This window comes from Balaenoptera acutorostrata, chromosome 5, assembly GCF_949987535.1.
Source record: "Balaenoptera acutorostrata chromosome 5, mBalAcu1.1, whole genome shotgun sequence".
Taxonomy (NCBI): Eukaryota; Metazoa; Chordata; class Mammalia; order Artiodactyla; family Balaenopteridae; genus Balaenoptera; species Balaenoptera acutorostrata.
The window spans coordinates 42,199,630-42,213,127 of NC_080068.1; the positions used below are offsets into that span (position 1 = coordinate 42,199,630).

At 36.1% G+C, this 13,498-nt stretch overlaps 1 protein-coding gene across 8 annotated transcripts in view; it reads left to right on the plus strand.

Moving 5' to 3' along the window:
* The window catches only part of WDFY3 (WD repeat and FYVE domain containing 3), a 285,270-nt gene that overhangs the window by 151,354 nt on the left and 120,418 nt on the right, over positions 1-13,498 (plus strand). For 7 of the 8 annotated variants that reach the window (XM_057547043.1, XM_057547039.1, XM_057547040.1 and 4 more), the window contains 6 exons: positions 35-492; positions 2,346-2,429; positions 6,932-7,109; positions 7,897-8,111; positions 10,190-10,302; positions 12,975-13,206. In XM_057547043.1, coding sequence (XP_057403026.1) covers positions 35-492; positions 2,346-2,429; positions 6,932-7,109; positions 7,897-8,111; positions 10,190-10,302; positions 12,975-13,206 — 1,280 coding nt within the window. The remainder of the gene's footprint in view (positions 1-34; positions 493-2,345; positions 2,430-6,931; positions 7,110-7,896; positions 8,112-10,189; positions 10,303-12,974; positions 13,207-13,498) is intronic. The other variant, XM_057547044.1, reaches the window with a different exon arrangement.

Consider the following 13,498-nt stretch of genomic DNA (forward strand, 5'->3'; position numbering starts at 1 on the left):
GTTTTTGTTTGTGTTGTTTCTTTGTCCCCTGTAGGCCCTCCTGTCAGTTCTTCGAGAAAGCCATCGTTCAAGAACAGTTTTTAGGAAAGTTGGAGGATTTGTGTACATTACGTCCTTGCTTGTTGCTATGGAAAGATCTTTGAGCTCACCACCCAAGAATGGCTGGGAGAAAGTGAACCAGAATCAAGTGTTTGAACTTCTCCACACTGTGTTCTGCACATTGACTGCAGCAATGCGCTATGAGCCGGCCAACTCTCATTTCTTCAAAACAGAGATTCAGTATGAAAAGTTGGCAGATGCCGTTCGATTTCTTGGCTGTTTCTCAGACCTAAGAAAAATAAGCCCCATGAATGTCTTCCCCTCAAATACACAGCCATTTCAAAGACTTTTAGAGGAAGACGTAATCTTGATGGATTCAGTGTCACCCACTCTACGGCACTGCAGTAAACTCTTTATTTATCTCTACAAAGTAGCCACAGATTCTTTTGACAGGTATGGCTCTGCTCTGTGCTCTGAATTAAAGGGTATGCTATGTATGACTTCAACATTAAGGCTTAAATTATAATTTAACCTGAAAGAAAATGAAAACAAATGAATCTTCTCTCTCATTTACTTACCAATTTATTTGTGAATATTAGTATTGCTCTGATGTTAAGCTTTTCAGCATGGACATCTGTGTATTATTTGTAAAACCAGGTTAGAGTGAAGCTCTCAATGCACTTAGCGGAACAGTTTCAATGAAGTTTACTTTTCTTTTTTCTCCCCCCATGTTGGGTCTCAGTTGCTACGCGTGGGCTTTCTCTAGTTGCGGCGAGCGGGGGCTACTCTTCGTTGCGGTGCGTGGGCTTCTCATTGTGGTGGCTTCTCATCTTGTGAAGCACCGGCCCTAGGCACACGGGCTTCAGTAGTTGTAGCACGCAGGCTCAGTAGTTGCGGCGCACGGACTCTAGGGTGCGCGGGCTTCGTAGTTGTGGCGCGTGGGCTCTAAAGCACAGGCTCACTAGTTGTGGCGCATGGGCTTAGTTGTTCCACAGCATATGGGATCTTCCCAGACCAGGGATCAAACCCATGTCCCCTGCATTGGCAGGCAGATTCTTAACCACTGCGCCACCAGGGAAGTCCCTGAAGTTTACTTTTCATGGGGGTGTTTCCTATGTTTTCTCTTTCCTCTTTATTCTCAAGAACATTAGGTACATCCAGACTTACTGATATCAGTTATCAATAGAACATAGTTATGATTTACATGTATTTTCAGACAGATGATATAGTCTCAACATTCATAATCATTCCTAACATTTTATAATCCTCAAAAAATGATTTATCTCCCTGGGAGACATTGACAGTTCAAGAGTCCATCAGATTAATTTACTCATTCCTTCATTAAACAAGTACTTAACAAATACCGATCGCATGCCAAGTCATCGTGCTAGGCGTTGAGGGTGCAACTCAGCACAAGGCTACTTTGGTTATATCCATCCTTTACCTTAAGTACAAACACATAAATAAACGATAACATAGTGATAAAATCTATGATGTGGAAAATGCAGGGTTCTGAGATCGTAAGTCTGCTTTACCTAAATCACTTATTTTCAGTTCTTAAAGTGTGTTTTCAATTAAGCTCTCACTTTGAAAATAATGTGAGAGTGATCATGCTGATCGTGCTGCTAATTTGCCCCAAGCATTATCACTTTTAGCCATCACCATAGTTTTACTTCATAAAAGAAGTGAATTGTTTCTATGATGGCCCCATAAATAAAGCAAGTAACTCTATTGGGTAGAGCTAAAAGCTTTTATATCCTTAACTGTAAAATTATCTACTTTGAAATGCCTACTGAGATGTTTCTTGTTTCTTAATATTTCTTTGGCCTTAGTATTTAGATAGAAAACACAGGTAATGTAAAAAAGGTTTTCAAATTTTCCCTGCCTTGAAAATAAAAATGCATATATATCGTTAACTTATAGAAACCATGGGAGAGTGTAGTGTTGAGGGAATAAGATGTTTTTTAAAATTAAAATTTGTGTATTTAGATTCAACCTCTTTTCCCTTGTTTTCTAACTTATCCTGGTTAGTGTACCTTATTTTTAGTTTGTTTCCTCAAAAAACAAGGCCTATAGCACTCTGTTTAACAAATATGTTACGTGTTAACATGAATGAATAAGCATCTGCCCTAAGCATGCTTTCCTGTTTCCCTCGGTGCATGTGTTGTAGTCTTGTTCCTTGTTCCCGCTGAGTAGGGAGGATGTTCCCTATTAAACTTTTACTGGTATTTCTTGTGAAACTAACCAACTGCCAACCTGGTGTCCTGTTCTGACCTTTCTAAACCGCCCTGTTTTGTCGTCTGTAGTCGTGCAGAGCAGATCCCTCCTTGCCTGACAAGTGAGTCTTCTCTCCCCTCTCCTTGGGGTACACCAGCTTTGTCCAGGAAAAGGTACTGATCTAATAACCGAAGTCAGTCTTTACTTGTATGGGTTTTTTTCTTCTGTGCTCAATTATATGTTAATGTGGATTTTGTGCTTTGTAACTTTAATTATTTTCTTTCTATTTGATATCTTTGTTTTTGCTTTCAAAACTGTCAGCTTCTGCTGAGTATATTTATGAGAGTAAAATGTGTTGATGCTATGAAGATATGAAGGACATGTAGACTTTTGTCATCCAACCCTATTATTTGGACTAAAATATGCATTTTAGAGCCAGCATGTATTTTATTAAAATTAGTTTAGAAATGAGGATGTAATGCCTCAACTCTTTCGAATACTTTCCTCCTTTTTCTTTTCACTTTAAATGTCCTTGGGATCATTCTTTGGTTTTTAGTATTACTTCAAAATGAACATCCCAGCACTGGCTGAGGAAATGTGTATTTTCTCAATCGGGTCCAACCAGTTGAAATATGATGCTGTTATGAAGACTCAGCAGGCTAACCTTTGAAAAAGCGAATAAAAAAAATCTCCCCTAGCTCCTGTTTTCATCAGTTGTGTGTAAATCTCTTTCTAAACTGACGTAGTCTACCTCATATATAAAGCTTATGACTATAAAGAACCAGCAGTTGATTGACAAGAGTACAATTAAGATCCATTTGAGATTCCATTTGCGACCTGTACTTAAAAGGATCATAGTCTGTGCACTTGGCACCAAATACTCTTCCTGCCCCTGTTTTCCTCATAAGCAAGTGCAAGTCCTTAAGTCTTGTATTAATTCTCTTCCACTGTGGCTTTTTAAAAATGAATCCTGAGGTTCTGCTATGTTGTTGTTTAATTTTATTTCTGTTGTTCAGATTTTGAAACTTGAACACAGTTGTGGTTAAATTAGTACTAAATTTGAAGTATTTGTTATAAATTTGGTATTTCAATATATTTTAAGAGTAATATTCATTAGGTATATAGGCTTATATTTTCCTTTTTCTTTTAAATTTACACTGGGGCTTACAGCTCATTTTCTTCTAGTAAATCATGGCATAGATAAATGAATTTAGTATTGTTCAATGTATTTGTATTTAAAAACTACTATTTCTTTTTTGTTTTTGTAAGAGCAGTTCTTGATTCAAGATATTATGAAATCAATTTGAGTTGACCTAGTGTATTTTTCTGTTGCTAAAATGAATACGGTAAAAGGTATACTTTGTGTTGGAAGATTCATGTGTGCTTACTATCCCAGAGAACTACTGGATGTTAGAAAAATAGTTTCAATTACTAAATAATTTTAATCATTAAAAAATCATATTTATGATTCTGTCATACATGGTAAAGGCTCAAAAATTGCTGTGTTTAAATTCATTAAGTATTAACCAAAAATTACAGAACACTTTCAGTAGGGATCTACAGATTAAGGGGACAAATATTTAAAAATCTATCAGAACCTACTATTTATTTAAATAGTAGTTTGACAGAGGGAAAACAGCATTTTATTCCATATCATAGTTATTTAAGGCCTTCGCTCAAAAACATTTTTTCATCTTTTGCAACACAGCTACATGTAAGGATGTCCTGTCTTTGACCTAAGGGGAAACTGTCACTGAATCAGCAGTTGTAGTTGAGTGTATCTTATCCATGGGAATTCTAATGAGGCCTACAAGTTGATGTTACCCCAAGGAAGCTCCCAGTGCTATTCCTGCTAATAGTAAGATCAGTGTTGACATTTTCCGCTTGCCATTCTGGTCAGGTTACATACATTTTGCTCAGTGATAAGAATCATAAGCTAATAAAGAAAACTTTTTTTACTTCACAGTATAGTAATTTTTGAAGTTAGAATATCTCAAGAACATCTCAAATTACATCAGCTTATGGGCATCTTTTTTCTTGTGGCAAAACATGTTTTGTTTTGTTTTGTTTGCAAAAGGAAAAACCCAACATTGTGTTAGTTTTATGGCTTGTGGAGATTAAGGTACTAAGGAAATTTCAACTTGTGATACTTGTCTGGCAAGTAAAATCTTGGAGATTCTTCTCTAGTAGAAGAATTGGAGGAAAAAGAACTAGGAAACCTTATTTTGGAAAACTAAAACTCGTAATTTTTTTTCATTATTCAGAAGGAATAATGGAACAGAATTATGTTGAACAATATTCAGTCACAGTTAGAGGAGGTGAAAACAAAATACAAAATAGTAACCAAGACTCTCAGAATATATCTGCAATAGCAAAAAAGGTGGCGAGTACTAGTTATCGTTCGAACATGGGGTCCATTACTTAGTGCCTATACACACTTGATAATTAAGGCAAAGCAAATTCAGAATTTAAATATTTAAGTATATATTCCCAAAAGAGGTAGATAAGTATATATAAGAATTTAGATTGAAATATTAAGTAGCAATTTCTTTAAGCTTTAAAAGTAACTGCAACATAAAAATTAATTAAATTTTGCAATGTCATTTTATCCTATCTTTACAAATGGTTAGGTCTTGGTTGGTAGCTACCAATTTAATAAGCTTACCACAGTCTCTAAATGTAAAAAGTGGTAATACCTGTGGTAATACCTAAGTGACTTAGTAAGAGTTAATGTTATATAATGGCTGTTAAAATCGACCTAATTTTACTTAATAAATACCATGTTCTAGATTTCTACGATGTTTGCAGTATTTTTCTAGTTTGAGAAGAATAATGTAATTCCTACATTAGAATATTTTTCTATATAAGATTTAAAAGTTTACTACTATAATAGTTACATATTAGTAGAGTTCAGTTTCCAAAGACATAAAGGACTTCTTCCTAGCTATACATATCAATAATTTAAGTTCAAATTTATATTAAACCAGGCAACTAAGAAATAATTTCAGAAGGCCTGTAACTAGAATATACAATTCGAATTGATGTTTTTTTCTCAAAATTGCGTTAGTTTTTATGTGTAATGAAAACAATTTTTATGAAATTTCTTAATGGTTTGGAGTTCCTATTACACAATAGAGGAATTAGGAATCTTTTTGTTTTTCTAGTTAGGTCAAAATATTTTAAAGAATAAAGGGAGAAACATGGGAGGAGGATACCTGTTGTTAATAAACAGTTAGAAAACTATTCTAGTAAGTTTAGAAATTAAATCTTTCTGAACAAAAACAGAAAAAAAAAACCAGGGAGTGAAAAAAATGAGTAGGTGGAGGATATGCTGACTTTAAACAGTAGAGCACATGTGTTTTTTTTCTTTTTTTTAAGTGAAACTGAGTACTTTCCTAGAATCTCTGTTAAAAAGAGAATGGTACTTAAAAAAAAAAAAAAAAATGGCAGTGCCAATTCTTTGCTACTAAATCAGTGACTTAAAGCATCTGTTTCCCAAGCTGCTCTTGTGCCAGAGAGCTGAAACTGTGCTGCTCTCAGTGACAGAGCTCAGCATTAGACAAATTATGCTGAAACCAATTCATTGGAACAAAGAGCTCCCATAGGCTGAAGCCACAAGCATCTGTTTCCTTGTGCCAAGATACAAAATGTGCAAAACTCATGAATTGCAGAAGAAGAGTATGCAATAGACGGTGGAGATCATTGACGAGAAGAAATGTTGTGCATTCAGGGCATGGCTAGGCTTTCTAACTCATGGAAGCTTGTTACGTAAAATATTTTAAAGTTTTTAAAAATTGTGAATATTCTCAGTGGTAGGGAGGATAATGCAAAAGAGCGTGATTGTTGTTCCAAATAAGCTAAAGGAGAACTCCTTGATTCTTAATACATTTATTGACACGCGGCCAGGATTCTGAGCCAACTCTGACTCAGTTGAACCAGTTATAGCGTAGGCTGCTTTGATCTTGTTTGTTCTTGATTATATTACCCATGGTTTAAGGAAAGGTTAAAAACACATAGGAAATTTCAAAGAAAACACTCTCACTGAGGCACTTAATATAACTTGTACACTCATCACAAATTATCAGAACTATCATCTTTCTTAGAGCTTTGACTCACTGTAATTTCACCTATTCTTTATATCTTCTGTCATGTATGTTATTCTTTTTGTTTTTCTTTTTTTCAGTTTTACTGAGATATAATTGATATACTGCGCTGTATAACGTTTAAGGTGTACATCGTAATGACTTGGCTTACATGTGTTGCAAATTGATTACCACAGTAGGTTTACTTAACATCCATCATCTTACATAGATTCAAGGAAGAAATGGTTTTTTCCTTGTCATGAGAACTTTTAGGATCTACTCTTTTAGCAACTTTCAAGTACACCATAGAGTAATGTTAACTAGTTATCATGTGCCATTCTTTAATGAAACAATCCAAATAGTAAGTGGTAAAAACATATAAGAGCCTAAAAGACTTGATAAGTTGTCTGTATGTGACTCAAGAATTGATAATATATTGTTTTTTAATTTCCCAACGTTAAGGTGTTTTGTAACCCAACCCTTAATTATAAGGCTTTTTTTTACTCAGTGGAGAAAGGTAGTAGAAGATGAAGAAAATGAACAGAGAATGTGATTGAAATTAAATACCCAATTACCCTTCTTTCTTTTCATAGGCATGCATATCATTCTGTTTCAACTCCCCCCGTCTACCCTCCTAAAAATGTTGCTGACCTGAAACTACATGTGGCAACTTCATCTCTCCAGAGTTCTGATGCTGTCATCATCCATCCTGGAGCCATGCTTTCTATGCTGGACCTCCTGGCCTCTGTTGGGTCAGTGACACAGCCAGAAGTAAGCTTGGATAGATTGGTTCCTTCCCGTCTTTAGTGAGTGGAAGGTGTGACTACATGAGCAAGGGAGTGGGACCAAGAAGGTGACATGGAACCTTTCTATGTCACATACTGAAGTAGGTAAAGGAAAAAAACAGGATTTTCATGTTTGAGTCTTAACTTTCCTAATGAGTAGTAGATACGTATGTTTTAGAATACAACTCATTTGTTAAAATGCAGTTACTGCTGGTACTAAAATAATTCTCTTTCTCCCTGTAAATCCTGCTCAGCAGTGGAAATTGTTAATAAATAATACAGGAAGAAAAATGACTGAAGGTACCATTTTGAGGCTATTTATGTATTTTCATTTGTAACACTCAGGAGTTTGGGTGCCTAGTTTTGTTTAAAATGTTGTATGGTTTCGAAGGCCTAAAGTGTCACAAATGTTAACAATAGGTCATTCTTTAAACTGGTTATTTACTTACCGTGAAAAATATTTACTTTATAGCCACTATTTCTATAAAAATAAAAATATTATTAGTTACATATAGTCATGTAATACGAAAGACTTGAAAGAAAATGGAGTTGAGCTAGGTATGCTTCTAGCAGAATGAAGACCAGAGATATTTCCCTAGCCCTGTTCTGGAGTTGCTGTGTCCCTCTAAGTCAGCTACTTAATTCATCTGAATGTAATCTGAAGCATGTAGGGACCTCATATTAAAAGGTGTGCTTCAACTCTTAAAAGGAGAGAACTATCACCTGTCTTATTAAGAATGCCCCGGTGGCATGAATTTCTTTGTTAACTCCAGCATGCTTTGGACCTTCAACTGGCCGTGGCAAATATTTTACAATCACTGGTGCACACAGAAAGAAACCAGCAAGTCATGTGTGAAGCTGGTCTCCATGCGCGACTGCTGCAGCGGTGCAGTGCTGCACTGGCTGATGAGGACCACTCGCTACACCCGCCCCTCCAGCGGATGTTTGAACGATTAGCCTCTCAGGCTCTGGAGCCCATGGTGCTGAGGTCAGTGTGTTCTCTTCTTCACATTCAAATAAGCCACCATTAGTAATGGCCGTTTCTAGAGTCTTGATAGTCAAAGAGTTCTTGCTTTAATAAACATAAATTCAGTTATCTGTGGGCAAAACCAAAGCACCACAAAAATGGGCAAAATGCCCAAAATATCGCGCTTAGAAACAGATAAACCTAGTTATTAGTAAGCAGGATGTTTTTGTCCATTGGTCATTTCTTCTGCTTGAATCCAGCAAACTCTCACTTCCCTTTAAAAATGAAGTCATGTTATATTTGTATGACTTGCATCTACTTTATAGATAAGAACATTTTATGTGTACGAACTCTTTTAAGAAACACTTTTTAAATTTTAAAATAATTAGAGATTCAGAGGAAGTTGTAAAGGTAGATCAGAGAGATTCTGTGTCCCCATCATCCAGTTTCCCCCAGTGGTTACATCTTATGTAACTACAGTACAGTATCAAAACCAAGAAACGGACATTGGTACGATGTATCCATGTGTGCTACAGTTCCCCCATTATTAATCACTTGTGTCAGATTGATGTAACCATCACACAGTTAAGATGTCACAAAGATCTCCCCAGTGCTCCCTCTTTATTATCATATCTGCTTCCCTAACCCCCACCATCTCTAACCCCTAGAAACCACTCTGTTCCCCATCTCCATAATTTTGTCACTTTGAAAATGTTATGTGAATTGAATCATACAGTATATGACCTTTTGTGATTAGCTTTTTTCACTTGTTGTAGTGCCTTTGAGATGCATCTAGATTGTTATGTATCAAGAGTTTGTTTCTTTCTGTTGCTGAGTTGTATTCCATGGTGTGGATATACCTTGCACAGTTTAGCCATTCGAGAAATAGGTATATTTGAATAACCTTTTTTAATATAAGAGAAACAGTGCTCTGTGTTTTAGGGATAAAACAACATTTAAAAAAAATACTTTCCTTGAAATTACCTAGCCAAACAGATTTAATGTTTAAATCATCTTGTCCCTCCTTAAAAAAATACTCTCACGTATCTTGTCACTTTCAGCCGCAACTAAGGAGCCCGCCTACTGCAACTAAGGCCCAGTGTAAATAAATAAATAAATATATATATTTTTAAATAAATAAAATCATTCTTTTCTACTGTTAAAGTACTCCTTTTTCATAAAACTTTTGGAACTTTCTTAAAAATGATTGGACTCCATTTGTAATTTATATTTTTTAACTGACCCCAAGCTAAGAAAAACCTCTGTGGTTAACATTTGTTAAACAGTATTGTACAGGGCAGTGTGCCAGGCCTTAGTAATACCAAGTTGAATGAGACAGTCTCTACTCACTTTGTCACATTATGAATATATTCAGAGACCTAAAGTTTTGAAAACATCATGGAGATTTTCCCATGATCCTTTTTGATGATCTGCTACTTTAAAAGTAGAGAGACTGAATGAGAAAAAGAGACTATCTCATACCTAATACTTGTATTTTACTAAATAACTTGTACCGCCTACTTAGATAAACAGAGGAAGCAGTGGAAACCAACCATTGGGACATGCTCAGTTTTCACAGTGCATGAATTAGGTGAATGCAAAGGTCACCTGATGGTACAGGCACCTATTTGCTGACAAGCCATAGATTATGAGCTAATTGTGTATCACACTCTATGTGAAAAACTGGCAAAGGGTACTTGACCTTTTAAATATTTGTTTTTTCTGCTGTAGGGAATTGAAACTTCAGAGAAGTATTCTTTTTTTTATTTTTTCCCTTTACATGATGCTGTAAATGACTGCATATAAAGGGCTTCTGTCTTTGTCACCCCTGACAGTTCACTGTATTTCTGCCCGTCACATTGCAGGAGAACGTGCTCCTCAGGTTTCCTTTGTAACTTTTCACAATACTTGGTGCTCTTTTCACTGCTTAGTGAATTGAAACATAAAATTAGCATTGTATATTATAATAACTGTTCAGATTGCTTTAGTATTTTTAATTAGTCTGTGATAATTCATTAAGTCACATTTTTTGTGTGTTTAGTTTATGAATTATACAATGTTCCCAATCAAGGAATAACTTTGCTTTGTCTCTTCTTTAGGGAGTTTTTACGTTTGGCAAGTCCATTAAATTGTGGTGCCTGGGACAAAAAACTGCTAAAACAATATAGGGTCCACAAACCAAGTTCACTGAGTTATGAGCCAGAGATGAGAAGTAAGTTGACCTTTGAAGTTCCCTTTTTTTGGTTTATCTTATAAATGAAAATCATGTAGGGGGAGAAAATTATTTCAAGAAGTTCGACTGTAAAAGAAAAGAAAGGGAAGGGTTTGTTGTTGTTGTTTTTCATTTGTTGTTATTTAAATAGAAAAACTAAGATCTCATTGTTTGACTGGAGAAGCGGGCAGATGGGGGTGGCAAAGGAATCAGTGATACAAGCAAGATCCAGAGGAGGTGAGACCTATGTGCAGGATAACCCTTGGCTTGGAAGGGGGAATACCTCTTTCTCAGAAGATCCGTAATTTCTTTACCTTTCTCAATTAGCCTTTGCTGCCTGAACTAGAGTGGTTGACTGGGCTATTCACAGGCTGTGGCTTTGCAGGACAGCTGGTGCAGGAGGACATGGAGGACAGGACATTTAAAATACTAATAAAAGTAGTCGAAGAGAAACACCAAGGAGTATGGGATAGATGGGGGAAGAAGTAAAGTCAAGCAGCTAGTGATAGGCTGGGAGAAAAGGGATCGATCACTGGGCTGGAGAAGAATGGCTAGGCTAAAAAGCAAATGTAGTGAGAGAAAAAGAATGGGTGAACTGGAGGAATGAGGTCGGGTAATGGCAATCAAAATTGGAGCGGTGAGACAAGCAGAGAAAAGGACTGTGCCCAAAATTTGGCTCTGGAGTAAAGTAGAGGTAAAGCTCATTGGAGGAAAGGTGATCATAGAAGGGAGGTGTTAGATAGGTTGTTCATGTGGACCTTGAGATCCCCCAGTGCACTGGCAAGAATTAGTACAGGGAAGAGGTGAGAATGAAATGCCAGCAATAGTAGATGGCAGTTTCATAGAGAGGTGTGTGATAGGATTGCTGATGCAGAACCTCCAAGGAAGAGAAGTTTTTGCATTAGGCTGATGCAAGGATGATGGAGAGGGGGGTGTTAGAATGTAGGCACTGCCTACCCATCTGGCATAGACCATGGAGGAGCACCAGATTCCATCCACTCAAGAGCCGTGGGGAAAGAGTATTCTCAATAGAGAGCTCAGATGCCCTGGATTTCCTCCCAGTGTTAATTTTATAGTTTGGTGGGTTTTAACTTTACAATTTATTTTGTCTTGTTGTTAGCCATAGTTAAGGCATCTGTGTTAATGGATTGAAATAATCATTACTAGTGAAGCAGGAAAGAATGGAACCTAGAAGAGTAGAATGCCTGTTCTTCAAGCATATAGTAATCATTTAGTTCAACCTTTTTTTTTTTTTCAGGTGAGAATCAAAGAGATTAAACAACCTTCAACCATTATTTCAACCTTACTATTTCCTCCTACAATTTATTGTCAGTGATTAGTGAATACTGTGTTTTGGAAACACTAAGATCTTTTGAGTTCCAACACAGTTTTATTGGAAAACAGTATTTCAGTTTTTCTTATCAATTAATATACATCCCCTGCATGTATATATTTTTGTTGTTGTTATTGTTTTTGTACTTTACACAGTTCCTGAGAATTGACAAAAAATAGTTCCTTTCTCTAAGAATATTGAAATATTTTTATGGTTGCCTGACTGCTTAGCACACTTAAGAGGGTAATAATTAAATTCATGTGGTTTATCTTGAGAGGGAATATTTTCTCCGTTATATTTATAACGTATTCCTGAAAGAATAGAACAGCTTGCTTAAATTTTATTTTTTTGTTCTTAAAATCATTACCATTTGCATGCATATAGGAATTTTTAAATTCAAGTATTTTTGTGATCACTTGTCTAATTTTAATAGCTACAAGGGAAGAATTAAAAATGGGGAGAAAATGGGAGAAGCAAGTTTCTGCTATTTAGCTCCGATTTTTTTTTTTTTTTTTATAATTTTTTTTTTAAAGTTTTACTTGATTTTATTTATTTATTTATTTATTTTTGGCTGTGTTGGGTCTTCGGTTCGTGCGAGGGCTTTCTCCAGTTGCGGCAAGCGGGGGCCACTCTTCATCGCGGTGCGGGGACCGCTCTTCATCGCGGTGCGCGGGCCTTTCTCTATCGCGGCCCCTCCCGTCGCGGGGCACAGGCTCCAGACGCGCAGGCTCAGCAATTGTGGCTCACGGGCCCAGCTGCTCCGTGGCATGTGGGATCTTCCCAGACCAGGGCTCGAACCCGTGTCCCCTGCATTAGCAGGCAGATTCTCAACCACTGCGCCACCAGGGAAGCCCGCTCCGATTTTTTTTAATAAGAAAGATGACCTGTTTCTTTCCATGATAATACTTCTCAAATATTTTGTTTTCTTCTCAAAGAGAAATAATAAATTACTTTGTAAAATGAAAGTATAGTCTGGTTTTTATAAACATCATTAAGTGTAGCTTATAATTAAATTTTACTGTAGCAGTGGCTTGGATAGGGGTCATTGGTGATTTTTATTCTTTTTCTATCTGATCTTTACTTGCACTCTGTAGTTTCCAACATTTCTGCAATGTGTTTATTACTTTAGTAATAAATATAAAGTAAAAACATATGCTATGTCAGTTTTTAAGTGAACATAAAGTACATTAAAACTGGATAATAACTTTGGAGTTTAAAAATAAAATTATTGTATATATTGAAACTGAAGAGTAGTATTTAAAATTAATCAGCCTTGTTAAAGTCACTATTTTAGAAATCTATATGATATTTTTCCCAAGAGATTTTCTTTGACTTACAGGTAGTATGATCACATCTATGGAAGGTCTGGGTTCTGATAATGTCTTCAGCTTACATGAAGATAACCATTACCGCATAAGCAAGAGCCTAGTGAAATCTGCAGAAGGAAGTACTGTACCCCTGACCAGGGTGAAGTGCCTGGTCTCCATGACAACCCCACATGACATCAGACTTCATGGGTCATCAGTTACTCCGACTTTTGTTGAATTTGACACATCCTTTGAAGGGTTTGGGTAAGAAGTTTGCCAGGTAGCCAAGCTATTGTATTGCATGCCTCAGTCTTGCCTTTGAGAAATAGATCTTTGGTTTTAAATCTACTTGATTAAAATTTAGTATATGCTATATATTTTCAAATGATTGAGTTCCTTGAGCATGTTAAGATTAGTGGATTTAATTGTTTTTAATTATTTATTATGCTAAATAAGTTGATATGGTATAGGAGTCAGCAATCTAAGGTGCACGGTCCAAATCTGTTTTTGTAAATTCTCTTTTTTTCTTTTTTTGTAAATAAAGTTTCATGGTAAC